Source organism: Rattus norvegicus, chromosome 15 (assembly GCF_021556685.1).
Source record: "Rattus norvegicus strain SHRSP/BbbUtx chromosome 15, alternate assembly SHRSP_T2T, whole genome shotgun sequence".
Lineage (NCBI taxonomy): Eukaryota > Metazoa > Chordata > Mammalia > Rodentia > Muridae > Rattus > Rattus norvegicus.
Genome location: NC_141548.1, coordinates 40905697 through 40932635, shown reverse-complemented (window position 1 = coordinate 40932635; position 26939 = coordinate 40905697). Strand labels below are relative to the sequence as shown.

At 42.4% G+C, this 26939-nt stretch overlaps 2 protein-coding genes across 5 annotated transcripts; one reads left to right on the top strand and one right to left on the bottom strand.

The window, feature by feature from the left end:
- Window positions 1-247: 247 nt before the first annotated feature.
- Defb44 (defensin beta 44) lies at window positions 248-2663 on the bottom strand. Of its 3 annotated transcripts, none has more exons than XM_087586509.1 (3): window positions 2526-2663; window positions 1961-2120; window positions 248-1117 (listed from the first exon to the last, which is right to left on the bottom strand). In XM_087586509.1, the coding sequence occupies exons 2-3, from the start codon at window positions 2013-2015 to the stop codon at window positions 945-947; spliced, it is 228 nt and encodes a 75-aa protein (XP_087442635.1). In that variant the 5' UTR covers window positions 2016-2120; window positions 2526-2663; the 3' UTR covers window positions 248-944. The 3 variants fall into 3 exon arrangements, with proteins under 3 accessions (XP_087442635.1, NP_001399508.1, NP_001032618.1); NM_001412579.1 differs by lacking the exon at window positions 2526-2663 and adding an exon at window positions 2278-2435 and having other exon boundaries at window positions 736-1117; NM_001037529.2 differs by lacking the exon at window positions 2526-2663 and adding an exon at window positions 2381-2435 and having other exon boundaries at window positions 736-1117.
- Window positions 2664-15854: 13191 nt separating this feature from the next.
- On the top strand, window positions 15855-19607 carry Defb30 (defensin beta 30). Of its 2 annotated transcripts, NM_001037531.2 has the most exon segments (3): window positions 15855-15957; window positions 17522-17693; window positions 18895-19607. In NM_001037531.2, coding segments are annotated over 2 exon segments (228 nt in total). In that variant the 5' UTR covers window positions 15855-15899; the 3' UTR covers window positions 17692-17693; window positions 18895-19607.
- The last annotated feature ends 7332 nt before the right edge of the window (window positions 19608-26939 follow it).

The window sequence follows — 26939 nt, the reverse complement described above, 5'->3', positions numbered from 1 at the left end:
AACTACAACGAAGCCAGACTCCTGTATTCCCAAGGGAGGAATTCGGTGCAACCAAAAGCAGATGCAGTCAAGACAGGCTGGGTGGGATGCATGTGTATGTGTTTCCAAATAAGCAAATACATGTTCAGTTCATAGACTACTTGTAGTTGTAGCTCTGTGTTTTTCATGGCTGACCATTTGGTTTTGGATAACCAATTGGTATGCTTAAAGCTTGATGGAATAAAAATTAATAATAACAAGAAAAAAGTGAAGATGGACTGGGTACAAACCCAGGACAAACTAATTTATTACATGTGTGGTCACCATCATTTAAAGACATCAGATTTTGTTTTAAAGGTTAAGTAACTTGATATGTGCAAAACAGTTTAAAGGCTGGGGGCTTCAGGGCAGTTGCTGTGGCTTATTCTCACGGATATTTCTCAGAGAATGTCATTTCCTTGGGCCCGTGGCTTGTACGGAGCAGTTGAATTTGGTTTTTTGTTTTTAATTTAATTTAATTTAGTTGTATGTATGTGGTGTCTAGCCTGAATGTATATCTGTGTACCACATATATAAAATGCTCACAGAGCCAAAAGAGAGTATTATATCCCCTGGCACTGGAGTCACAGATGGTTGTGAGCTACCATATGGGTGCTGGGAATCAAACCCAGGTCCTCTAGAAGAGCAGCCAGTGCCCTTAACCACTGAGCTATCTCTCCAGTTCCACACAGGTGAATTTGAAACAGGAATTTATGATTTAAGGTGAGGAAGACCATGAAGTGCCATTTATTACAATGCTTTTTTTTTTCTTCAAAATATATCTGGGCTTTTGCCAGTAAACAGAAACTTGGCCAGCGTCACCCCTATCTGTCACCCACACTGTTTCTTGAGCTCTTCGTCCTCACAGACAGGTTTGGAGCTTTTAATCACTCACATGATCTTTGAATTGGAGCTCTGAAGCTAGGTCACACACCTTTGGTTTGAGGAAGTGAATGCTTAGTATCCTTCTTACAACAGGACATTATGTTGTTACAGTAAGTAATCCATATCCAGCCTAGCTTACAACCAAAAAAGCAATAGCCTCCTTCTGAAGTACATGGCTTAAAGGATACGCCACTATTCCCGATCACACAGTAACCTGAAGGAATAGAGAAGGGGAAAATGAGTCTTCATGAAGCTGGGAATGAACCTGGTCTTGTTTACTCTTGCTAATGGAGAGTTTGGTATCTGCTCGGTCTTCTTCTGGGGACCCATCCTCTTACGTCCTATTCTACTTCAGTAAGACTGTGGAGTCTAGGTCTATGAAGACAGATTTAAGCTGGGCATGTTGGTGCATGCCCTCAACCCTAAGCACTGTAGATACTGAGTCGGTTCTAGATATCCAAGGCCAGCCTGGTCTTCATAGCTAGTTCTAGGACAGCCAGGGCTATATAGAGAGGTTCTGAATTAAAACAAAACAATACGAATTTGGTGAGTAGAGATGTATGCATCATGAAAAGGACTCCCCTAAAGATCCTGGAGGTCTTTAGGAAATAATGAACAATGGCTAGTATAGAGAAAGGCAACCCTTAGCTACATCCTAGCTCCAACCTGATGGCCCATATCCTGTGGGTAGAACATCCCATGCTGGGCTTATATTCATAGTCTGTCTGTCTGTCTGTCTGTCTGTCTGTCTGTCTGTCTATCTATCTATCTATCTATCTATCTATCTATCTATCTATCTATCAATCGACGTATCTATCTAAAATTTTAGGAGCTGAGCTTTTGGGAGATCTTTTCATTTTTTTTTAAAGATTTATTTATTTTATTTATATGAGTACATTGTAGCTGTTTTTAGACACACCAGAAGAAGATATCGGATACCATTATAGATAGTTGTGAGCTACTATGTGGGTGGTAGGAATTGAACTCCGGTCCTCTGGAAGCCATCTCTCTAGCCTCAGGAAACCTTTTATATTCAGACCCACGGTCCATCTCTTACCTTCAGGCAATGAGGTCACCAGGAAGAGCAGTAAACATAAAAGATGCAGGTCCATAGCTGTGAAGGGTGTGGTGCTGGAACTGCCCAGACAGCTGTTGGGGAGCCTTGTGTATAGAGATGGTCTGGATTCGGGCTCACTCTTCCAGGGAGATCCCAGCTTCTATAGGATCAGAAGAGGAGGAGAGAGGCCCTGTGCCTTTCAGCACCACCTTCATTTCTTCAAAGCACATGAAGGCACTCAGCCCAGGGTCCCAGAAAAAGTATTACAGAACACAGGCAATGCAAGGATAGGAGGGACACAGGGAAAGAATACTCACAGGGTTCAAGAAGCAAAAGGCTCTTAACATGTCAACAGAATTTGTCTAAGAGTAGTGGGTTTGTTCAGTGAGTGGAGAAGACTCCTCAGTCAGTTTTACTTACTCATCTGACCAGAGACTGCTGTGAGAAAGTCCCCAGTGAGCTTCCTCTTCTAAATGGCTTGAGACACCCATCTGGGTCTGAGGACCTCAGGTGGCAGGGAGGAGCTCACAGGTTGGGGTAGTTGGGTAGTAGTGTTGGAACTTACTCAGCTTTCTCATGGGAGGGCCAGTTCTGTGCTGTTTTCAAGGTTGGATGCCCAGATCCAGAGGCGGAACTGAACACTAGTTCCCTGGAGGTAAGGATGTGGCCTTTGGAAAGAGTCGTTAGGCCCACAGGAAAGAGTCTTTGGGGTCAGTCATGAATGATTAAGACTAACTTTGATGTTGTTCTGTCCTTTGAGGTAGGCTTGTTGCCAAGTGGCCCACACACTGCAGTCTGTAAGAAGCCAATAGAGTGTGGTTTTACTGACTACACTGTGCTTTGAAGGCGTGCTCTCTTTGAAGACTACTTAGTAGCTCAACTCTGTCTTCATCCTCTCTAAAACCACATGCATTGTGGAAAGTTCTTTTTTGAGGATATGAGGATAAAATAAAATAATGTATTTCTGCTGGTACATTTCTTTGTTTTTTTTTAATATTTATTTATTTAAGCATTCTAGTTACACGTATGTCTGCATGACAGAATGGGGCATCGGATCTCATTGTAGATGATTGTGAGTCACCATGTGGGTCCTGGGAATTGAACTCAGGACCTCAGGAGGAGCAGCTAGTGCTCTTAACTGCTGAGCTATCTCTCTCCAACCCAGGTATACTTTATTTTAAAAATATAATGTGTGTGTGTGTGTGTGTGTGTGTGCTCGCACGCGCATGCGCATGTTCAGCATGCACGTGGAGGAGGTTAAAGGACAGCTTTGTGATGTCTTCCCTCACCTTTATGTGAGTGCTGGGGATCAAACACCAGCTGTGGGGCTTCCGCTCCTTGTACTCTACCAGCTCAGCCATCTTGCTGGCACATGTGTTGGTATATGCAAGTACTTAGTATTATCACTAAATTCCACTGTAGCATCTGTCTTCCTTTCTCCTTCAGCAACTTCCAAATGCCTTCCTGATAAAGGCAGAATCCTGCTGTGAGAGTTTTACTTCGGTCTCCACTGATGCTTCTAAAACTGAGAGCACTAGTGTGGATTAAACTCAGAGTGAGACCGTGAGAGTGGGTCCCACACTGGAGTGTATTGGTGACCAGTGGTGCAATGTCTCTCTCAAGGAAGGATTGCTAATGAGAGGCTGCAGGGCATCCTGCATTGGCTGCCCAGTCTCACAAGCTTCCGTTCCTTCTCAAGCCTCCGCTATCATAAATACAGGGAAGAGGCTTGGCCATCTTCGTAGAGACAGAGAAATCAAGGCTCAGAGGGGGTAGAAAGGGCTTGCATGTAGAAAACAATCTCTCGGAGCTGTTTTCTAGTCATGGTATTTTGATGTGTGTGTCTCACAAACCTAAAACCATGTTTTTGCTTTGAATGGATATTCTCATGCCGGACCACTTTCCCAAGAATGATGGTTATCAGTATAATAAGAAGAAGAGATACCTTTTATAAAAATATTCTCAGCATCACTACGACCTAAAATACAAATAAAAACTGGGATTAAATATTTGAGTCAAGTAAGAATGGCTACAATAGAAAGACTGAAGATAACAAGTGTTGGGGAGAGTGAAAGAAGGGAATATTTATGGACTATCGGTTGAGATGTAAATTAGTAGGACCACTGTGGGCAATAGCATGGAGAGTTGTCTTAATTAGGTTTCATTGCTGTGAAAAGACACCATGACCAAGGCAACTCGTATAAAGAACAACATTGGGGCTGGGGATTTAGCTCAGTGGTAGAGCGCTTACCTAGGAAGCGCAAGGCCCTGGGTTCGGTCCCCAGCTCCGAAAAAAAAAAAAAAGAACCAAAAAAAAAAAAAAAAAAGAACAACATTTGATTGGAGCTGGCTTACAGGTTCAGAGGTTCAGCCCATTATCATCATGGTGGTGGGAAACATGGCAGGCAGTATCCAAGCAGATGTGGTGCTAGAGAAGGAGCTGGGAGTTCTACATCTTCATTCAAAGGAGACTTTGGCCTCTTCAGGCGGGTGTGAGGAAGCTCTCTTCCACAATAGGTAGAGCCTGAGCATCGGAGGAGACCTCCAAACCCCACCCCCACAGTGACACACTTCCTCTGACAAGGCCACATCTCCTAATAGCGCCACTCCCTATGGACTAAGCATATTCAAACCCCAAGGATTTTCTAGAAATTAAAAGAGAACTACCTTATGATCAGAAGTGACACTAGTGGAAATTATTAAAAAGAAATGAAATCAGCGTGTCAAAAAGACACCGGGGGCTTCCATATCAATTATGAAAACTCTTCACAATACCAGGAAATTGAAATAAACTATATGTCTGTCAACTGATGACTGGGCAGGGAAAAAAGAAAGGTGCCTATATTCAACATTAGTCATCTGACGTGAATGGAACAGGGATCCTGTAAAGCGGGATAAGAAGGAGAAGTGCCACACTATCTCACTCACACAATGTCTGAATCTAAAACATCGAGCTCACACAAGCTGAGAGCAGAAGTGTGGTTATTCGAGGAGGGAAGGCAGGAAAAGAGGGCTGTGGGGCAATCCCCTCACTGTGTATAGGTCACAACTAGATGGAAGCAAGAAGTTATGTGTGCTATTGCACACTAGCTGGCCATAGATGACAATGATGTTCTGTACATTTAAAGCAGCTAGGAGAAGGGTTTTAAAATTGTCACCAGCTAAGCATGATGACTCACGTCCATAAGGCCAGCCTTCTAGTGCTGGAGGAAGGACAATCAAGAGTTCAAGGCCAGCCTCAGTGAGTTCAAGCAAAATGAAACAAGGTTTTAACCAAAAAGAGATAAATGTTTGTAAATATGAATAATTAACATGATTTAAACATTGCACAATGCTTGTGTGTTTTCTTTTAATATGTAAGGTTTTAGTTTATTTTGGGGGGACCAGGTTTTGCAATGTTGCCTAGACTGGCCTTGAATTTTTAATTCTTCTGCCTCAGCCTCTTTAGCACTAAAATTATAGGTATTCACTATCCTATGTGGGACTTTTTTTGGATTTATCAATTATCAAAAAGATTATGAACTTCCCAGGCTAGCCATCTTCTACAGCAGTGTTTCTTAACCAGTGGATCACCTAAGACTATTAGGAAAACACAGGTATTTACACTAAGATTCATAACAGCAACAAAATTACAGTTATGAAGTAGCAACAAAAATAATTTCATAGTTGAGGGTCACTTTGACAAGATGAGGAACTGTGTTAAGGGTCATAGTATTAAGAAGGTGGAGAACCACTCGTCTAGAGGATCTCTGTTGACACATCCCCTCAGTCCTTTGAGAATTTCGGGGGATGTGAGGGAAGGTGCAGGTAGGTGCTCTCACGTCTCTGTTTGACTTGTACCCATCCCTATTAGTGGGAGGCACACACAATGTCAGAAAGTAGGTTTGTCTTGTAAGTTGCTATTTTTTTTCAAATCCAATGGCGATTCCAGACCTTAAACTATCTAGAAAGAGGTAGAGGTGCCTCTCTAATTGAGTTGGATACATCACTGGGAAGGGTGATATATATATATATATAAATATATAATATATGATCTTACTAAGCTATTCATTGCTACCTATGAGGTCAGAGTCCAGGGTCAGTCCATGTATAGTCTTTGGGTAGTGGCTTAGTCCCTGCAAGCTCTGGTTGCTTGGCATTGTTGTTCATATGGGGTCTCGAGCCCCTTCAAGCTCTTCCAGTTCTTTCTCTGATTCCTTCAACGGGGGTCTTGTTCTCAGTTTAGTTGTTTGCTGCTGGCATTCGCCTCTGTATTTGCTGTATTCTGGCTGTGTCTCTCAGGAGAGATCTACATCCGGCTCCTGTCGGCTTGCACTTCTTTGCTTCATCCATCTTGTCTAATTGGGTGGCTGTAGATGTATGGGCCACATGTGGGGCAGGCTCTGAATGGGTGTTCCTTCTGTGTCTGATTTAATCTTTGCCTCTCTATTCCCTGCCAAGGGTATTCTTGTTCCCCTTTTAAAGAAGGAGTGAAGCATTCGCATTTTGATCATCCGTCTTGAGTTTCATGTGTTGTATGCATCTAGGGTAATTCAAGCATTTGGGCTAATAGCCACTTATCAATGAGTGCATACCATGTGTGTTTTTCTGTGATTGGGTTACCTCACTCAGGATGATATTTTCCAGTTCTAACCATTTGCCTATGAATTTCATAAAGTCATTGTTTTTGATAGCTGAGTAATATTCCATTGTGTAGATGTACCACATTTTCTGTATCCATTCCTCTGTGGAAGGGCATCTGGGTTCTTTCCAGCTTCTGGCTATTATAAATAAGGCTGCTATGAACATAGTGGAGCACGTGTCTTTTTTATATGTTGGGGCATCTTTTGGGTATATGCCCAAGAGAGGTATAGCTGGGTCTTCAGGTAGTTCAATGTTCAATTTTCTGAGGAACCTCCAGACTGATTTCCAGAATGGTTGTACCAGTCTGCAATCCCACCAACAATGGAGGAGTGTTCCTCTTTCTGCACATCCTCGCCAGCATCTGCTGTCACCTGAGTTTTTGATCTTAGCCATTCTCACTGGTGTGAGGTGAAATCTCAGGGTTGTTTTGATTTGCATTTCCCTTATGACTAAAGATGTTGAAATTTTTTAGGTGTTTCTCAGCCATTCGGCATTCCTCAGCTGTGAATTCTTTGTTTAGCTCTAAACCCCATTTTTTAATAGGGTTATTTGTCTCCTTGCGGTCTAACTTCTTGGGTTCTTTGTATATTTTGAATATAAGCCCTCTATCTGTTGTAGGATTGGTAAAGATTTTTTCCCAATCTGTTGGTTGCCATTTTGTCCTAATCACAGTGTCCTTTGCTTTACAGAAGCTTTGCAGTTTTATGAGATCCCTCTTGTCGATTCTTGATTTTAGAGCATAAGCCATTGGTGTTTTGTTCAAGAAATTTTTTCCAGTGCCCATGTGTTCCAGATGCTTCCCCAGTTTTTCTTTTTGAGTATATCTGGTTAGATGTCGAGGTCCTTGATCCACTTGGACTTAAGCTTTGTACAGGGTGATAAGCATGGATCGATCTGCATTCTTCTACATGTTGCCCTCCAGTTGAACCAGCACCATTTGCTGAAAATGCTATCTTTTTTCCATTGGATGGTTTTGGCTCCTTTGTCAAAAATCAAGTGACCATAGGTGTGTGGGTTCATTTCTGGGTCTTCAATTCTATTCCATTGGTCTATCTGTCTGTCTCTGTACCAATACCATGCAGTTTTTATCACTATTGCTCTGTAATACTGCTTGAGTTCAGGGATAGTGATTCCCCCTGAAGTCCTCTTATTGTTGAGGATAGCTTTAGCTATCCTGGGTTTTTTGTTATTCCAGATGAATTTGCAAATTGTTCTGTCTAACTCTTTGAAGAATTGGATTGGTATTTTGATGGGGATTGCATTGAATCTGTAGATTGCTTTTGGTAAAATGGCCATTTTTACTATATTAATCCTGCCAATCCATGAGCATGGGAGATCTTTCCATCTTCTGAGGTCTTCTTCAATTTCTTTCCTCAGTGTCTTGAAGTTCTTATTGTACAGATCTTTTACTTGCTTGGTTAAAGTCACACCGAGGTACTTTATATTATTTGGGACTATTATGAAGGGTGTCATTTCCCTAATTTCTTTCTCGGCTTGTTTCTCTTTTGTGTAGAGGAAGGCTACTGATTTATTTGAGTTAATTTTATACCCAGCCACTTTGCTGAAGTTGTTTATCAGCTTTAGTAGTTCTCTGGTGGAACTTTTGGGATCACTTAAATATACTATCATATCATCTGCAAATAGTGATATTTTGACTTCTTTTCCAATCTGTATCCCCTTGATCTCCTTTTGTTGTCTGATTGCTCTGGCTAGAACTTCAAGAACTATATTGAATAAGTAGGGAGAGAGTGGGCAGCCTTGTCTAGTCCCTGATTTTAGTGGGATTGCTTCAAGTTTCTCTCCATTTGGTTTAATGTTAGCAACTGGTTTGCTGTATATGGCTTTTACTATGTTTAGGTATGGGCCTTGAATTCCTATTCTTTCCAGGACTTTTATCATGAAGGGGTGTTGAATTTTGTCAAATGCTTTCTCAGCATCTAATGAAATGATCATGTGGTTTTGTTCTTTCAGTTTGTTTATATAATGGATCATGTTGATGGTTTTCCATATATTAAACCATCCCTGCATGCCTGGGATGAAGCCTACTTGATCATGGTGGATGATTGTTTTGATGTGCTCTTGGATTCGGTTTGCCAGAATTTTATTGAGCATTTTTGCGTCAATATTCATAAGGGAAATTGGTCTGAAGTTCTCTTTCTTTGTTGGGTCTTTGTGGGGTTTAGGTATAAGAGTAATTGTGGCTTCATAGAAGGAATTCGGCAGTGCTCCATCTGTTTCAATTTTGTGGAATAGTTTGGATAGTATTGGTATGAGGTCTTCTATGAAGGTCTGATAGAATTCTGTTTGCACTAAACCCGTCTGGACCTGGGCTCTTTTTGGTTGGGAGACCTTTAATGACCGCTTCTATTTCGTTAGGAGTTATGGGGTTGTTTAACTGGTTTATCTGTTCCTGATTTAACTTCGGTACCTGGTATCTGTCTAGGAAATTGTCCATTTCCTGCAGAACTGGTTTATCTGTTCCTGATTTAACTTCGGTACCTGGTATCTGTCTAGGAAATTGTCCATTTCCTGCAGATTTTCAAGTTTTGTTGAATATAGGCTTTTGTAGTGAGATCTGATGATTTTTTGAATTTCCTCTGATTCTGTAGTTATGTCTCCCTTTTCATTTCTGATTTTGTTAATTTGGACACACTCTCTGTGTCCTCTTGTTAGTCTGGCTAAGGGTCTATCTATCTTGTTGATTTTCTCAAAGAACCAACTTTTGGTTCGGTTGATTCTTTCTATGGTCCTTTTTGTTTCTACTTGGTTGATTTCAGCTCTGAGTTTGATTATTTCCTGCCTTCTACTCCTCCTGGGTGTATTTGCTTCTTTTTGTTCTAGAGCTTTTAGGTGTGCTGTCAAGCTGCTGACATATGCTCTCTCCTGTTTCTTTCTGCAGGCACTCAGAGCTATGAGTTTTCCTCTTAGCACAGCTTTCATTGTGTCCCATAAGTTTGGGTATGTTGTACCTTCATTTTCATTAAATTCTAAGAAGTCTTTAATTTCTTTCTTTATTTCTTCCTTGACCAGGTTATCATTGAGTAGAGCATTGTTCAACTTCCATGTATATGTAGGTGTTCTTCCCTTATTGTTATTGAAGACCAGCTTTAGGCCGTGGTGGTCTGATAGCACACATGGGATTATTTCTATCTTTCTGTACCTGTTGAGGCCCGTTTTTTGACCAATTATATGGTCAATTTTGGAGAAAGTACCATGAGGAGCTGAGAAGAATGTATATCCTTTTGCTTTAGGATAGAATGTTCTATAAATATCTGTTAAGTCCATTTGGTTCATGACTTCTCTTAGTCTGTCTACATCTCTGTTTAATTTCTGTTTCCATGATCTGTCCATTGATGAGAGTGGGGTGTTGAAATCTCCTACTATTATTGTGTGAGGTGCAATGTGTTTTGAACTTTAGTAAGGTTTCTTTTACGTATGTAGGTGCCCTTGTATTTGGGGCATAGATGTTTAGGATTGAGAGTTCATCTTGGTGGATTTTTCATTGGATGAATATGAAGTGTCCTTCCTTATCTTTTTTGATGACTTTTAGTTGAAAATTGATTTTATTTGATATTAGAATGGCTACTCCAGCTTGCTTCTTCTGACCATTTGCTTGGAAAGTTGTTTTCCAGCCTTTCACTCTGAGGTAGTGTCTGTCTTTGTCTCTGAGGTGTGTTTCCTGTAGGCAGCAGAATGCAGGGTCCTCATTGCGTATCCAGTTTGTTAATCTATGTCTTTTTATTGGGGAGTTGAGACCATTGATGTTGAGAGATATTAAGGAATAGTGATTATTGCTTCCTGTTATATTCATATTTGGATGTGAGGTTATGTTTGTGTGCTTTTCTTCTCTTTGTTTTGTTGCCAAGACGATTAGTTTCTTGCTTTTTCTAGGGTGTAGCTTGCCTCCTTATGTTGGGCTTTACCATTTATTATCCTTTGTAGCGCTGGATTTGTAGAAAGATATTGTGTAAATTTGGTTTTGTCATGGAATATCTTGGTTTCTCCATCTATGTTAATTGAGAGTTTTGCAGGATACAGTAACCTGGGCTGGCATTTGTGTTCTCTTAGGGTCTGTATGACATCTGTCCAGGATCTTCTGGCTTTCATAGTCTCTGGCGAAAAGTCTGGTGTGATTCTGATAGATCTGCCTTTATATGTTACTTGACCTTTTTCCCTTACTGCCTTTAATATTCTTTCTTTATTTTGTGCATTTAGTGTTTTGACTATTATGTGACGGGAGGAGTTTCTTTTCTAGTCAAATCTATTTGGAGTTCTGTAGGCTTCTTGTATGCTTATGGGCATCTCTTTCTTTAGGTTAGGGACGTTTTCTTCTATGATTTTGTCAAAGATACTTACTGGTCCTTTGAGCTGGGAGTCTTCACTCTCTTCTATACCTATTATCCTTAGGTTTGATCTTCTCATTGAGTCCTGGATTTCCTGTATGTTTTGGACCAGTAGCTTTTTCCACTTTACATTATCTTTGACAGTCGAGTCGATGATTTCTATGGAATCTTCTGCTCCTGAGATTCTCTCTTCTATCTCTTGTATTCTGTTGGTGATGCTTGTATCTACGGCTCCTTGTCTCTTCCTTTGGTTTTCTATATCCAGGGTTGTTTCCATGTGTTCTTTCTTGATTGCTTCTATTTCCATTTTTAATTCCTTCAACTGTTTGATTGTGTTTTCCTGGAATTCTTTCAGGGATTTTTGTGATTCCTCTCTATAGGCTTCTACTTGTTTATTTATGTTTTCCTGCGTTTCTCTAAGGGAGTTCTTCATGTCTTTCTTGAAGTCCTCCAGCATCATGATCAAATATGATTTTGAATCTAGATCTTGCTTTTCTGGTGTGTTTGGACATTCCATGTTTGCTTTGGTGGGAGAATTGGGCTCTGATGATGCCATGTAGTCTTGGTTTCTGTTGCTTGGCTTCCTGCGCTTGCCTCTCGCCATCAGATTATCTCTAGTGTTACTTTGTCCTGCTATTTCTGACAGTGGCTAGACTGTCCTATAAGCCTGTGTTTCAGGAGTGCTGTAGACCTGTTTTCCTGTTTTCTTTCAGCCAGTTATGGGAACAGAGTGTTCTGCTTTCGGGCGTGTAGTTTTTCCTCTCTACAGGTCTTCAGCTGTTCCTGTGGACCTGTGTCCTGAGTTCACCAGGCAGGTTGCTTGGAGCAGAAAAGTTGGTCTTACCTGTGGTCCTGAGGCTCAAGTTTGCTCGTGGGGTGTTGCTTATGAGCTCTCTGCAAGGGCAGCAACCAGGAGGACCTGCGCTGCGCTTTCCGGGAGCCCCCGTGCACCAGGGTCCCAGATGGCATTTGGTGTTTTCCTTTGGAGTCAGAAATGTGGGCAGAGTGTAGTCTCTTCTGGTTTCTCAGGTGTGTCTGCCTCTCTGCAGGTTTACCTCTCCCTCCCACGGGATTTGGGTGCAGAGAACTGTTTATCCGGTCGGTCCCCTCAGGTTCCGGCGGTGTCTCAGGCACAGGGGACCTGCTGCTCCTGTGCCCTTATCTATGGGAACCCAGAGGCTGTATACAGTTTCCTCTTGGGCCAGGGATGTGGGCAGGGGTGGGCAGTGTTGGTGGTCTCTCCCGCTCTTCAGTCTCAGGAGTGCCCACCTGTCTGGGCGGTGAGTTCTCTCTCTCACGGGGTTTGGGAGCAGTGAGCTGCAGGCGGGGATCAGCGAGGTTATTGAACAATTTTCAAAAGTTGGTTCTCTCCTTCCAGCAATGTGGGTTCTTGGGATTAAACTCAGGTCACCAGGCTTGGCAGCAAGCACCTTTTCCTACTGAGCCATCTTGTTGTTCCCAAGGTTATAATTTTAATATAGTTAGGTAAGACCTAGGTGAGTTTGTATATAGAATATTATAGGGCAACATATTACGCTTAGAAAGAAGTAGCAAAGAATTTCTAAAAGTGATTATGCCTGGAGTAAAATCTTTAAGAGTAAGTAGAAAGGAATACTCTAGAAAGTCCAGGAAGGCTTGATCCCAAGAACACACAATAGGTGCAGCTGAACAGAGCCCGAGAGTATGGATTATGAACATGCATTTATTTGTCTCAGAGTATGAGGAACGGATACAGGTAAGGTTGGTGAGGTCGTTACAGCCAGGTGGTATTAAAGGCTATGGTGAAACTTCCATTGATGAAGACGGAATAGGAGTAGAGAGGTTGGTTTCCTGTCTGCGCATGTCTCCTGAGCACTTCCGTGTAGGGATGGGTTTAAGGAGAAGGCTGCTGTTAATGGAGCTAGAGTTTTTGTCCACCCCCGCCCCCCCCCGGCTGTTTCATCAGCTCTTAGGGCAACATCCCTTGCTGGCTTGCCTTAGGTGGAAGCAGGGCTCCAGCAGGTCGTGTCCCCCATGCAACTGTTATTAAGAACAATAACACTTGAGTTAAGGTGTGCAGGGATCGCTGGCGATGCCAATATTTGGAGAGTGACTGAGTTCCAGAGGATGTGTTACATTGTTTGCCTTAATCCACAGTCTGTCTTCGCTAAAAACAAAAACCCTTCCCTAAAGTACACCCAGGAGTAGCTTAATATCAACCAGGTCTATAGGCTTGGTTTATAAGAGCACCATACAAACTTCTGGTGAGAAATAGGCATTAAGGATTTTTTCCGTTATCTGGTTGCAAAAGGGGGTGTGGGGGGTATGCAATAGCTCTTGGGAGATAGAAACATGGATATTTTTATGCTTTAGAAACAACAAAGCAGAACAAACAAACAAACAAACAAACAAACAAAAACCAGCTGGGTGGTGGCAGCACATGCCTTTAATCTCAGCATTTCGGAAACAGTCTGTAGGATCTTTGAGTTTGAAGCCAGCCTGGTCTAGAGAGTGAGTTCTGGATAGCCAGGGCTACACAGTGAAACCGTATCTCAAAAAAACAAAACAAAACAAAACAACACCACTAAACAAACAAACAAACAAACACCCCAACAGAGTCTTTATTTACCTCCTCCTCTCTAAAGGGCCCCCTTTTCCCAACGCCCCGATCAGATCACTTGTATGCTGCTGTTCCCCTCTCTATTGTTCCTCATCCCTGTATCCCAGCAGTGGTCCCCAAACTGATAGAGTCCCAAAGCCCGCATCCCTTCCCACGAAGCCCGCATCCCTTCCCACATCTCTGTAGTGTTACCGTTAATTCCGAGACTTATCTGGTGGCCAGAGTGCATTTCCATCCACATCATGTATCCTTTTAGAGAGAGGAGCGCTCCTCACCAGGTCCAGTAAACTAGTCACAAAGGGCGGTAGAGGGCGGATGACTTGGACCAGGATGTTTTCTCAGTTAACACAGCAGGAGCTTCAACTTCCTTCTAGGTCTCCTTCATGTAAAAGGCAGAGATAAGGCTTCTCCGGTTTGTATCACTCTGGTTCAGAGCCTTTTCATGGTTTTCTCCATGTGAGATCGCAACGATCACCCTAAGCAAATCATGTACAGCGGTAATAAGCTAGGGAAACTAAATGGATATAGAAAAAAAGAAAAAAGAAAAGAAACCTGACACGAGAACCTTATCGAACTTTGGAGAAAACCACTACATTTTGTTAATTATCTCGGATCTTTAAAGTCTTCCTTTGTGGTCTGTCTGTCTGTCTGTTGTTTATCTGTTTACTTATTTGTGGTGGTGGTGGTGTGTCTTGATTGCTTTCTCCTTATGTTTTCCACTTGTCTCAGAAGCTTAATCTTCTGCTTGTGCTTGTGCCTGAATTCATGTGATGTTTTGGTTCCTTGGTTTATTATGTTTGTTGGGTTGCATTGTGTTGGCATCTGCAGATGTGAAGTGGGCCTTATTCTTATCTTTGAACTGAGAGGGCTTCACCACACAAACTGTCCGGCATGGCATGTAGGTGCCCTTGCCCCCTGGATCTCTCACAGAGGCACGCCTGCTGTCTGGGTCAGCAGGTATGCAACTTTGGTGCCTAGATCTGAAGGGCTGTATCTAGAGCCCAGGTCTATAAAAATAGACTTTGAAATGAATCCATGAGGATCAGTTTGGATTCTTGGGTGTACAGAGGACCTGAAGGGTGGGTCTCGGGTACTGGCTTGACACTGGCAAGCCCACGGCCTTCCAATAGAGAAAAGACAATTCAACCACTGATTTTAAAGTTGAAGAATCTAAGCCCAAAGCTTGGAGTAACGGCATAAACCTTTAGTCTCAGATCCTGGTCTACCTTGAGAGTTCCAGGACAGCCAGAGCTACACAGAGAAAGACCACCTTGAAAACACAAAACAATTTTAAAAAGAAAGAAAGAAAGAAGAATCTAAGTGCAAATTTAAAATATCAGGAGTTTGACAAGCTCTAACCCAGTGTTTAACTCCACACACTAGCAGCCATAGTTGTGTAGTCCTACTATGTGTTGTCACTGTGTCACAGAAGGCAGCAACTCTGTACTCCACTCACATTGCTCCACTTTCCTCTGATTTAAAATTAAGTAAGCTGCTAAGTAATTAGGAATGCTGATTCTTATTTCTCAAACATTTCATGAAGTAGAATTGTGTCAGGATTAGTAGTACTTTTGATGGATGACTTAAAAGTTGCTAGTGGTGGGATGTAACTATGAAGACGTGAGTGTCAATGGAGGCTTTTTGAACTTCCTGTGCATAGCTCCCATTGCCCAGTGCATGCCTAAGAACATGCCTGTAGAATTTAGTAGAAAACCATGACTCAGTGTGTTCTCTGGAATTGTGCTGGGTGCTGGTGGTATCACAGGGGAAATCCTGCACTCTTTGAGGGAGTTCTTACTTTTTAAAGAGCTTTGAGCCCAATCAGAATCATGATAGGCCAGTCTTCAATGTGCCAAGACTCAGGAAGACCCGTGTGCACATTGTACTGTTGGCATTGATGATTTGCACGGACTTGGGAAAGCTGTTATTCCAGTAACGATTCAGAGGACTTGCTTTTCAAATGGGGAGAATTCCCGTCCGAGTTTTGAATGTGTAAGAGCAAAAATAACCAGCACCAACAGTACCAAGGACATGTGCTAGACATACAGCTTCATAAACATGCTAGGCATCTATTAAATACGTGCACTCTGAAGATACAACAACATTTACCCTGCATTCCCAGTAGGGCTTAGAAAGAGACTAGGAATGGTATAAATTAGGTTGCTAATTCACAAGCAGCTGGCAGCAAGCAGGTGTTAGGGATCAGATGTTTCTTTCAGAATCAGATCTTGCCTTTATTGGGCTGCTCAGTGGAGCAAGCAGATGTCCTTGTCCCCAAAGGTTCACTAGCCATGTACGTCCTTATATCTAGAAAGCTACACAGAGAGTGACTTTCCTTTGCACCTCAGATGACTCTTTGCTCGCTGGTTTGACTATGGGGAGCCTACAGTTGATCCTTGTGCTCTTTGTCTTGCTCTCCGATGTTCCTCCAGGTAAAATGAATTCCTTTCCTTATGGAATTGGGCTATGAGGTTCTGTAAGACGAAGACGAAGGTGGTGCTGAGAGAAGAGAAGCAGAAGCAGGGAGGGACATGGGCAGAGATGGACAGTGTGGGCTGTTGTTGGGAATGAAGATGCTGGGGACACTGACTGGAGATCGCTTTCTTCTGAGAAGAAACTGGTTCTGAATTTTATTCCTGAGCATCTGTGATGCTTGTGGGTAAGGCTGGGCTGAAATGGCAGAGTGGAGTGATGGGAGTCTTAGAGCACAGATAGGAGCTGGGGTGGAAGAAAGCTGAAACTCTCAGAGCTTGCCTCTCACACTCAGCTCTCCGCACTTTCCGTTTATTCAGAAGTCAAGGCGAATGTTATGGTGAGAAGAATCTAAAAACTAGCTAGCTGTCAGTCTGTTTTAAATGACTGTAACAATGGGAATCCTGTGAGGGCATCAGAATGAATAGCCAGACTTTCTGTGCTCTTACAGAAGCAAATAATGCATATGGAGAAGACTCCACTTAACAACTGAAGCCTGGGCTTTCAAAACACAGTTTGGCTTGTAGGTTTCTGGGGATGTTCAGAACGCTCCTTCCTCCTACCTCAAACCTAATTCACAAGCTGCCACTTAAGGACCAAGTGTGAAACATTTAAAAAGCAGACGCTGGGAAACACGTTGAGATGGTTGCTGCTCTCGTGTGAGGTAGGATCTCTGGATACCGCATAGCGTCTCCTCTCGATTTCTTTGTCCCCAGAGAGGCGCTACAGGGCTAGTGAGCACACAAAAGGCAAGTTTGCTTGCTGGTAGAATTTGATTACACAATATTGATTATTTGCACACATTGATTCTTTCTGCAGATAAAGGTTTAATCCATGCTTTCATGCTGGCAGCTAGCGAGACACCAAGGCTTACCACAGAAGAGTTATACCCAGGGCTACACCCTTTCCCATAACCTCCTCCCCCACCCACTCTGCCCCTTATTTCCTGGCTTCCAGAGGCACTTAGGTCTCAATGTTGCATGGGTTTTAGGTCCTTCCTACTGTTTCTTACCCATTATCTTACAGGACACCTCTGACTCCCTTGTCATTAAGCTAGGACAGATAATGGTGCACATAACAAAAAGTTATCCTGAAGGTTATTGGAAATACAGGGCTTTAACAAGGGCTTCTGAATTCTAGGCTATTGATCTTCCTTTCTTCGGACTCAGGTTTTGATAATCAAAAGCTGCTTTGGGATATGCTTGTTTTTCCTGGTATGGACTCTGTGTATAACTGGAGCTCCTTCCGTGACTGATCGTTCCACGTTGAAAATGGCCGCAAGCTGATTACATTGTGTTGTCAGATGCATATAAATGATCAGCAGATCATGTAATTTTTTGTAATCATGGGAGCTAATGGCTCCTAATATAGTCCTTGGAAAATGAGGTAAAAAAAAGAGGTATATATTTGATTATGTAGAGTTTCAACTTAAAATGTATGAGGTGCCGGAAGTCTAACTTATCCTTGGCCATGTGACACTGGAGGACAATAACTATATATTAACTTTTCCCCCTCTGTTTGCAGTTAGAAGTGGAGTGAACATGTACATAAGACAGATTTACGATACATGCTGGAAACTAAAAGGGCATTGCAGGAATGTATGTGGAAAAAAAGAAATTTTTCACATTTTTTGTGGTACTCAATTTCTGTGCTGTATAGAAAGAAAGGAAATGCCCGTTCTCTTCGTGAAGTAGCTGTGAGTATCCAGGGTTCCTCTGGGAATTCTGAGACAGTCAGAATGGACACTGCACCCTGTGTCCTCTTGATTCCTTTGTCCCCAGAGTGGAGCCACAGGGCTGGTGAACACGCAGCAAGCAAGTTTGCTGCCCTTGTGCCATCCATCCCATTAAAACAATGGCTTCTGCCAGACGGTGTTTCTGTATAGTGTGTTTCTTGGTTTCCTTCCTTTAGGAAATACTTTAAATTCCCTGTCACTAGTATTTTTCTCTTTACCCCGTAAGGAACATTTTCTAAGATGCTTCTAAAGGAAAAGTCCCAAACCCATTTTTAACCTTATATCAGTGGTGTCATCAAGTAGTTACTTCTTTAAGATGCACTTTTGTCCCTGGGAGCTCTGGAGGGTCTTGTTGATTGATATTGTTGTTCTTCCTATGGGGTCGCAAACCTCTTCAGCTCCTTCAGTCCTTCCCCTAACTCCTCCATTGGTGTCCACGTGCTCAGTCTGATGGTTGGCTGCAAGCATCCGTACCCAGGGACTAAACCACCAACCAAAGAGTACACATGGAGGGACCCATGGCTCCAACTCCATATGTAGCAGAGGATGGGCCTTATCTGGCATCAATGGGAGGGGAGGCCCATGGTCCTGTGAAGGCTTGATGCCCCAGTGTAGAGGAATGCTAGGGCAGTAGGTGGGAGTGGGGGTGGGTGGGTGGGGTAGCACCCTCACAGATGCAAGGGAGAGTAGGAGTGGAATAGGGGGTTTGGAGGGAAAACTGGGAAGGGGATAACATTTGAAATGCAAATAAATAAGATAATCAATAAAAAATAAAGACTAAAACTCCTGCAGCGCGCGCGCATGCGCGCGCGCGCACGCACACACACACACACACACACACACACACACACACACACACACACACACGTACTTCTGTAGAGCTGCAGATGGAGCCCAGAGACTCACTCATTCTAAGCAAGGTCTCTATGACTAATCTAGATCTCCCCAGCGCAGGCTGGTACTTTTTCAGGTCATACTTTTACTCTGAAATGCATTCCATTGTACCATGTAACTGTACTCACCTCTCCACCATGAGCAGTATCGGGGACATGTCTGTGACTATTCTTGTGTAGTTAAATGATTGCATCAACAGTTTCCAGTTTGGGGCTTTTATAGTGTTGTGATAAACATTTTTTCTTCCTTTTTTTTTTTTTTTAAACAGGTCACATTTGGTTTTAGTAGATCCACGTGCCGTTTCGGACCCAGAAATCTCACCTCTGATTTTCAGATTGCTTGCACCAATTTCCATTCTTTATGTTGTTATTAAATATTCTGGATCCTAGCTACTGTTTTCTATCCCTTAACCCCCTCTGGGGTATGCATCCTAATGATACATGGTAACTGAATTTGTATTTCCGCTCTGATTAATAGATGTTTACTAAATGGTCATGTGTCTTTGGTTGTGACTGGGGCAGAGCTGGAGGTTAGAGCACTTGCCTATGTATCCTTATTCACGATGTGCTTGTTCATAATTTGATGTAAAAACTAGTAAAAATAAAGGTCATTTGGAAAATACCTAAATCGAAGTATTGAGTATGTTGCAGTTTATAAGACACAGGGGACTTTCTATTGCCTAGTATATCTACATCGCTTAGACATTGCTGTCGTACTGGGGATGGAGCTCAGTGTGTAGAACGCTTGGGTTCATTTCCCCAGTGATCTCAGGTATGCATCCCCACACTTGGCTTCTGGATTTTCTATTCATTGTGAAAAGTGGACATTGAAATCGTTTTACTAATATTGTACGGTCATCAACTTCTCCTTTCAGATTTGCCAATTTTTTTTGGTATACTTAAATTCTTAGATGCAAGGGATATATATATATATATATATATATATATATATATATATATATATTTAAAATAAAGGATTATTAGAAAGAACTTGCACTTTTTTCCTGACTCTTCCCGGCTCTCTGGTACTCTCAACACACTATCTGCCTGACTGTTCTGTATGTATATCTCATAATAATTCAACTTTGCATCTTTATATTCTTTTTCTTTTCTATTTTCAGTTTGCCTGATTGTTGGGGATGTCTCCAGCCTGGCTGATCTTGTCTTCTTCTTGACCTTGTCTGATGTTATACTTCCGTGTAGTGTGTAATTATAAAAAACAATCCACATTAAGTCCGACTAAGCATCAGCAAAGGCCGTCTTGGCCGCCCCCATCTTCCCATGGCTAACCGGCTGCCAAACCAACCCTATCTTCCCAAGCCATCCGCCCCACTAATCTCCTAGCCCCTTAAAATGAAAACTCCAGAGGCTTGTAATTTACCAGCCAATTATAACAGTAAATCATCAACCCCCAAAATGTCCACACAAAGAACTCAAAACTCAATTGATAGATACAAGCTGAACACCTAGATTGGACAAATGTGCCCTACATTACTCAATTGTCCATCTGTGAAATCCCCAGTTACTTATGGCTCCTAGGACCATGTGCTTCTGAGTCAACATCCTCTCCCTCAGGTTCCATATTGTCTCTCCCATCTCGGTCCCCCTCCCTCTCCCTCTCCCTCTCCCTCTCCCTCTCTTTGTCCCCCTCTCCCTGTCCCCCTCTCTCTGTCCCCTCTCTAAAACTTTCAGCTCCACCTTCCCTTCTACTGGCCAATCACAGGCTCTAGTCTTATTTGACTAATTAAGATTTCACCTCACCTCACCTCACCTGAGAACAGGCACCCCCTTTGAGGGAGCAGAAAAACAGACCGCAATTCATAATATTTCCTCATTGAAGATTTCAATCCAGTTACTGTATTATTCTGCTATGAAGTTTCTGTTTTTGTGCTGTGTGGTGTTTTATAGTCCCTTCATTGGAGTTCTGTCTGAAAGGGGTCTACTAATGAGATAGGTGCTTTTCTGGCAACCTCATCCAGGCCAGTTAGAACCCTGATCTGAAGGCATTGTCTGGGAATGAGCAGACAAACCTCTTCCAGGTAGAAGGTGGGACTTTGATATCATGTCCATTCTTTCTATGCTGAGCCTGGGGAAGAACCACGGGAAGTGCTTACTTTAATCAGTCTAAAATTGTGCTCATTTCTCAAGGCCCCAGTCTCTGTGCTTCTAAGAGGAACAGTGAACTTTAATTTCCATCACTTACCTGTTAGGGTGAGTGACCATCTTCAATCTGTTTGTATACCAGACTAGACCCATGGGGACTACTCCTTTGTATCAAAGAAAATCGACTTACAATGTTCATCTGTTTAACAGATAAAAATCATGTGATTTGTGAGTTTGGGTGAAATATAAAGATGTTTCTGAGCATCTATCTATATCTGTATTTTTTTTTATCTCCATGGTGGTGAGAATATACATTAAAACATTACATTGCTATATCCTACATAAGTAGAAATCTTTATAATTGATACGAAGTTGAAGTTATAATCTCTTACATTGATACGAAATTTAATTGATACAAATTTAAGTCTCTCATTGGTATGGATTTCTTTATTGATATAAAATAGCGATTAGTATTGTTACTCTCATATAGGCATTGTGCCCATACAACACATTTAAGTATACAAAGCTTAGACCCTGTCCTGACATTACAAATTGACCTTAGATGATTAAGCATATGAGTTACTGGCCAGATGGCAAATTCATGGCTCTGAGTTAAATGTTAACGTGTTTTCAAGATATTTCAATAGTAATGACTGAGAGTAGTCAAGGCTTAACAGTTCAGAAGTACTTTGTGTAGATAGATAGTCTTCAAAGGCATCAGAAGTCCACAGAATATGATGTTTAAGACCATTTCATTATTAAAGATCATTTGACTAGAGACCTGTCTGCTCCTGACAGCACCCCTTCTTGGATTCAAAGAAGAAATTGAGCATCAATGGAGTTGTTCCAGTTGTGGCGAGACAGCTACTAGGCAAGAATTGCCTCAATTCATCTACAGACAAAATACTGTCCAGAAAAAAGACACACTATGCAGAATAGTTGACTGATAATCTCTGCCAAAACAGGGTAATCAGTCCTTCAAAATTCTGTGTTACAAAGGTCTGTCACATGATCCTGGGTCAGAAGGCTGAAGACTGATGCTCCAAAGTTTTGAGGAAGGAGGACTGTCCAGGTTCAGTGGTCTCTATAAATAGGCTAAGCTTTGGAAGCTATGTTTTGTGCTCCTTATACTTTCAGGTAATATTAGTCATTCTCAGATTTCTGATGGTGTCGAAGACTGGTTTTAGTCTCATAGCCAACCCAAGCTGTGTTTTTTTTTTTTTTTTTTTTTTTTTTTTGGTTCTTTTTTTCGGAGCTGGGGACCGAACCCAGGGCCTTGCGCTTCCTAGGCAAGCACTCTACCACTGAGCTAAATCCCCAACCCCCCAACCCAAGCTGTTTAGCATTAAGAAAAATGTTGTAGATTTGAGGTGATGATTTTCAGATGATATACAATCTAAAACCAGGATATAACTCAGGTATAAAATTATAATCAATTTGAACAATTCATTCAGTTATACATAAAAGTGAAAATTGTATATATTTTTTCTTTATTGAGTTCAATAAAGGTTAAAATATTAAAAAATTATGTCTTTCAAAGTTAGGATAGATGTCAGAGTGCTTTATTTCACTGGGTGTTAGGTGTGTCTCATACTTTATACATTACAGAATGGTAATAGTTGTGCTCAATTTATATCTGAGAGAAAAGAGCCTTTTAATTGGACAAAAAGGGGGAAATGTAGATTGCTGTCTGTACATAGGTTAGGAGGTCAAGTGAAATGTAAGGCTAGAGCCTGTGATTGGGCAATAGAAAAAGAAGGTGGAGCTAAACGTTTTAGAGAAGGGACAGAGAGAAAGAGAGAGGGGAGAACGATGGAGAAGAAGATGAACCTTATCTACATGGCTTGAAAGAGTCACAGGTAGCTATGGATAGCATAGGAGAATAGAGTAATGTAGGGTACATCTGTCTCATCTAGGTGTGAGTCTTGTATTTATATCAATTGAATTTTGAGTTCTTTATGTGGGCATTTAGGGAGTTGAGGATTTACTATTATAAATATGGCTGAAAAACTACAAGCCTCTCAAGTCTTCCTTTAACGCAGCTAGGGGTTTAGAGCCTTCGGCCGCCAGTGTCAGCAGGCTAGCCGCAGGGCATGCCAGGGGGAGGATGGCCTGGGAAGATATGAGCAGTTACACAGCAGTGAACCACAGGAAACTGGGGGTGAGGAGACCGCCACTGCCAGGGCATAGCTAACTTTAGTATGGATTGTTTTTCAATAATTACATGCTACAGACTAGGAGTAAGGTTATTAAGAGATGTAAAAAAGAACCTACATATTTATCTTATTTCCCAAACTACACTACTTTGCATTTCTACCAGCAGAGAGAAGAGTGTCAATTGCTCATCATTCTTACCAGTACTTGGTATTTTCAGTTAAAAAAAAATTACCCTTACTAGTATATGTAGTGTTAATTCATTGTGACCCTTGTGGGTCCCTAACGATTAAGCATTCTGATAATCTGTTCATGTGTTTATTTGGCAAACTTAAGCCATGTGATTCTAGAGGCTGAGAAGTTTAGGCCCCTTCCATCTGCAAGCTAGGAACTGAGGGAAGTCTAATTCAGACTAAGTTCAAAGGTCTGAGACCAAGGAGCCAATGGTGTGAACCTAAGAGCAAATTCCTGTTGGTGCACACGGGAGGAGCAGTGTGCAGTCCCTTCCCCTATGCATCCTCATGGCTGTGCTCTCAACGCCCATGCTTGCTACTGGGATCATCTCTCAAGTCTGACAGGCTGGCTCCAGGACTGTTGACTTTCTAGCTTTACCTGGCTATACTAGGACCTTGGACTATGCAAACAACTGTGCCTCCAAGAATACATATTTTTGGCAGAAAAAAAAATTATATCACGTATTCTCTGTGGAAAACAATTCTTTAAATCTAGGACAAGCTTAATCGATTTTTTTTTAACTTGTTCTATTCTGTCATTCATTCCCTCTTTTATCCCCCTGGTAAATTGTTACCCAGGCTTTAAAGCCTTTCAGAGGAGTTGAAGGAGCTTGCAACCCCATAAGAACAGCAATGCCAACCAACCAGAGCTTCCAGGGACTAAACCACTACCGAAAGTCTATACATGGACTGACCCAGGGCTCCAACTGCATATGTAGCAGAGAATAGCCTTTTTGGGGCACCAGTGGAAGGGGAAGCCCTTGGTCCTGCCAAGGTTGGACCCCCACTGCAGGGGAATATGGGGGGGCAGTAAGTGGGATGTATGGGGGGATACCCATATGGGAGAGGGGATGGGGGCTTATGGACAGGAAACCGGGAAGGGGAATAACATTTGAAATGTAAGTAAAGAAATATATCTAATAAATTTTTTTAAAAAAAGCCTTTCAGAGACTTGCTATCTTGGCGCTTAGTTTTTCTCTCAAATATTTTTGTTGGGAACTGGGACTCAATACAAATCTTGTCACATATGCTTTGAATACCCATGCAGGCTCCATCATCTGGTCTCCCCGCCCCCCTTTCATCTTGGATTCCTTAGCACCTAAAGCTCATGTGTCCCAGTCCAAATCGGCAAATGTTCCACAGCCTGTCGTGTCTCATGACTGTCATATCCCACCATGGGCCTTAACTAACTAAAGTCCTGCGTTGCTCCCAAAGCCCCTGGGAGTTAACTCGTGTTTCATTTTCTGCAAGGCCAAGTAACCTTGGAAACCAAACGCTGCCCCTCTCACGTCCAGCTTTCTCATCAACATCATTTGTTCTAACCCCAGCAGCGATAACCAAGTGTTCCGAATGGCTGGCAGGAGGCACTCTTTCACATCAGCTCACACTACCCAGCTTTTGTCCCAAGGAAGGGAAATCCTCAGACTTATTCCACCTGTCGCCAGGCCCTGTGATCGCACCGGCCAGGCCGTGAGAGGCTCTCTCACTCCTGTTTAAAAGCCTTCTTCCATTCAAGTAGCTCAGACACAGACTATTTTCCAATTATCATAGTTTCCTATCTTGGCCCATTATCAAGCCCCTTGTACTTATTGACCCATAGATTTCATATCTACATATCTGTGTGGCAGACTCCGTTTGTTAAGGAAGTATGCCACTCTGTATAGAGAGAGCACCCTCTGTTCTGCTGAGCATCCAAATACAGCAAAAGGTGGAGCAGGGAGAGCTTAAGACTTTTCTTTCTCTGCACCACAGTATGTCATGTGTCTTCTTGGCACCCTGAGATGCTTCCCATGCAGACGACTTGACATTGGTTGCATGTCTCACAACAGAGATATACAACTGCCGCTTCAGTACAAGTCATAGCCTTCAGTACCGGCAGCCAACTTGGGCTTGCCCTTATGACTGCTTTATGTCCAAGCAGATCAGTCTGAGGTACAGCCTTATCCCCATGGCAGGGACCATGCATGTGCTCCTCCTGACTTCATCTTTAGTTTTGTCTGTCCTGTTCAGGCTCTGACTGTGCATTTTCTAGGAATATGAGAGTAGATGTCTGTTGGCCCCCGACAGCGCACCGATGACACAACCAAGAGATGATTCTGTCCAAGATGAATGAGCCAATGAGTTTATTGGAGTTTCTTACAAGGTTAGGGGCAGACCCTCAGGCAGGTGCATCACTGAGAAGCCCATTCCAATATGGGTGCTATATCCCTGTAGCTCTCTGCAAACCGGACCACTGAAGCATCTCCTGGAATCTTTACTGTATATGTAACCTTGAAGATGAGCTTTGTGAGTCCCATAATTTTCTAAGCTTGTAAGCCTTATGATCTCTCTGTGTTAAAATGGCTAGTGCTACTATTAATGGATGTTTTCTAGAAATGCATTTGGTTTTCAATACAGGGTTTCTCTATGTAGCCCTGGCAGTCCTGGAACTAGCTCTGTAGACCAGGCTGGCCTCAAATTCAGAGATCCATCTGCCTCTGCTTCCTGAGGACTGGGAATAGAGGTGTGCACCATCACTGTCAGGCATGAACTCACTTCTTAGTTCCCATAGTTGTTTTAAATAGATGCCTTGAGCTTGTCTATGTGGCTAATCATACCCTTAGACAAGAGATGTTTCTTTGTATTTGATTTGTGGGATCTTGTTGTAGATTTGGTATAATACTACTTATGTTACCTTTACATGAAATTATATGAAAATCTACATGACTACACACAAGACACTGAGGGATCCTTTCCCTAGTTGATTTTGATTGGTTGCCAGCAGCCAATGGCTGGGCAGGGAGACAGAGGCAGGACTTTGGGATTCCTAGACAAGGAACTGAGGAAGAAGCAGGAGGGGAGAGAGACCTTCATGCCAGAAAAGAAGTAAAGAGCAGGTCTGAGAGGTGCAGAAGAGAGAACATAGCAATCGTGTAAGAGTCTGGGATCGTGACCCAGGAGGGCTAGAGGTCTGGGTCTGGCTCAGTAAAGATGTAAAGATGGGATATAGGTTTCAGTAAGTGATGGGTTGGGATCACTGGAAAGTACATCAGCCATGTAGAGGTTTGGAAGTAGCCCAGCCATTGAGCTGTTCAAGACATCTTAAAACGTGTGTGTGTGTGTGTGTGTGTGTGTGTGTGTGTGTGTGTGTGTGTGTGTTTCATTTGGGAACCCAGAACGTTGAGGATTGTAGCAAGAAATGTGCCACCATTGCTGGGACAATTTGAGTAGAGATTAATCGATAACCTCAACAGGATTTGACTTTTCCTCCTCACCGCACTGACTAGTAACCTGGCCCCCACCCTGGCAGGACACTGAGTTTTGGGAACAGGAATTTTTTTTTATGGCTTTACATTTTTTCCTTTTTATTATCTGTACGTGAATGAGTTTATTTTGTCTAAATGTATGTCTGTGATGCTAGAAGAGGCCTGAGATCCCCTGGAACTCAAGTTTCAGATAGTTGCGAGTCACCATGTGAGTTCTGGGCTCTGGAAAAGCAGTCATTACTCTGAACCTCTGAGCCATCTCTGGAGAGACCCCTTTGCCTTCTGTTTGACTCTTGTGGCAACACGGTCAGTGTTTCACCATTGAGAATAATGTTAGCCATCAGGTTACTTTTTAATCTCATTGACGAAGCTGCCTTCTTCACCGCATTTCTAAGATTCCCTATCCTGACTCACGTATGTACTTATTTCTATTAAACAAAGTTTGTACGTCGCTTACAGGTGGCGCATGCACTATACGCTGACAGGAGCCTCGCCTCGCCCACACCTCATCTGTCACCTACCCGTCTGTAATTTATGTTGAAAAGAACCAGAAAGGATAGATGGCAGAGTAAACTGGAG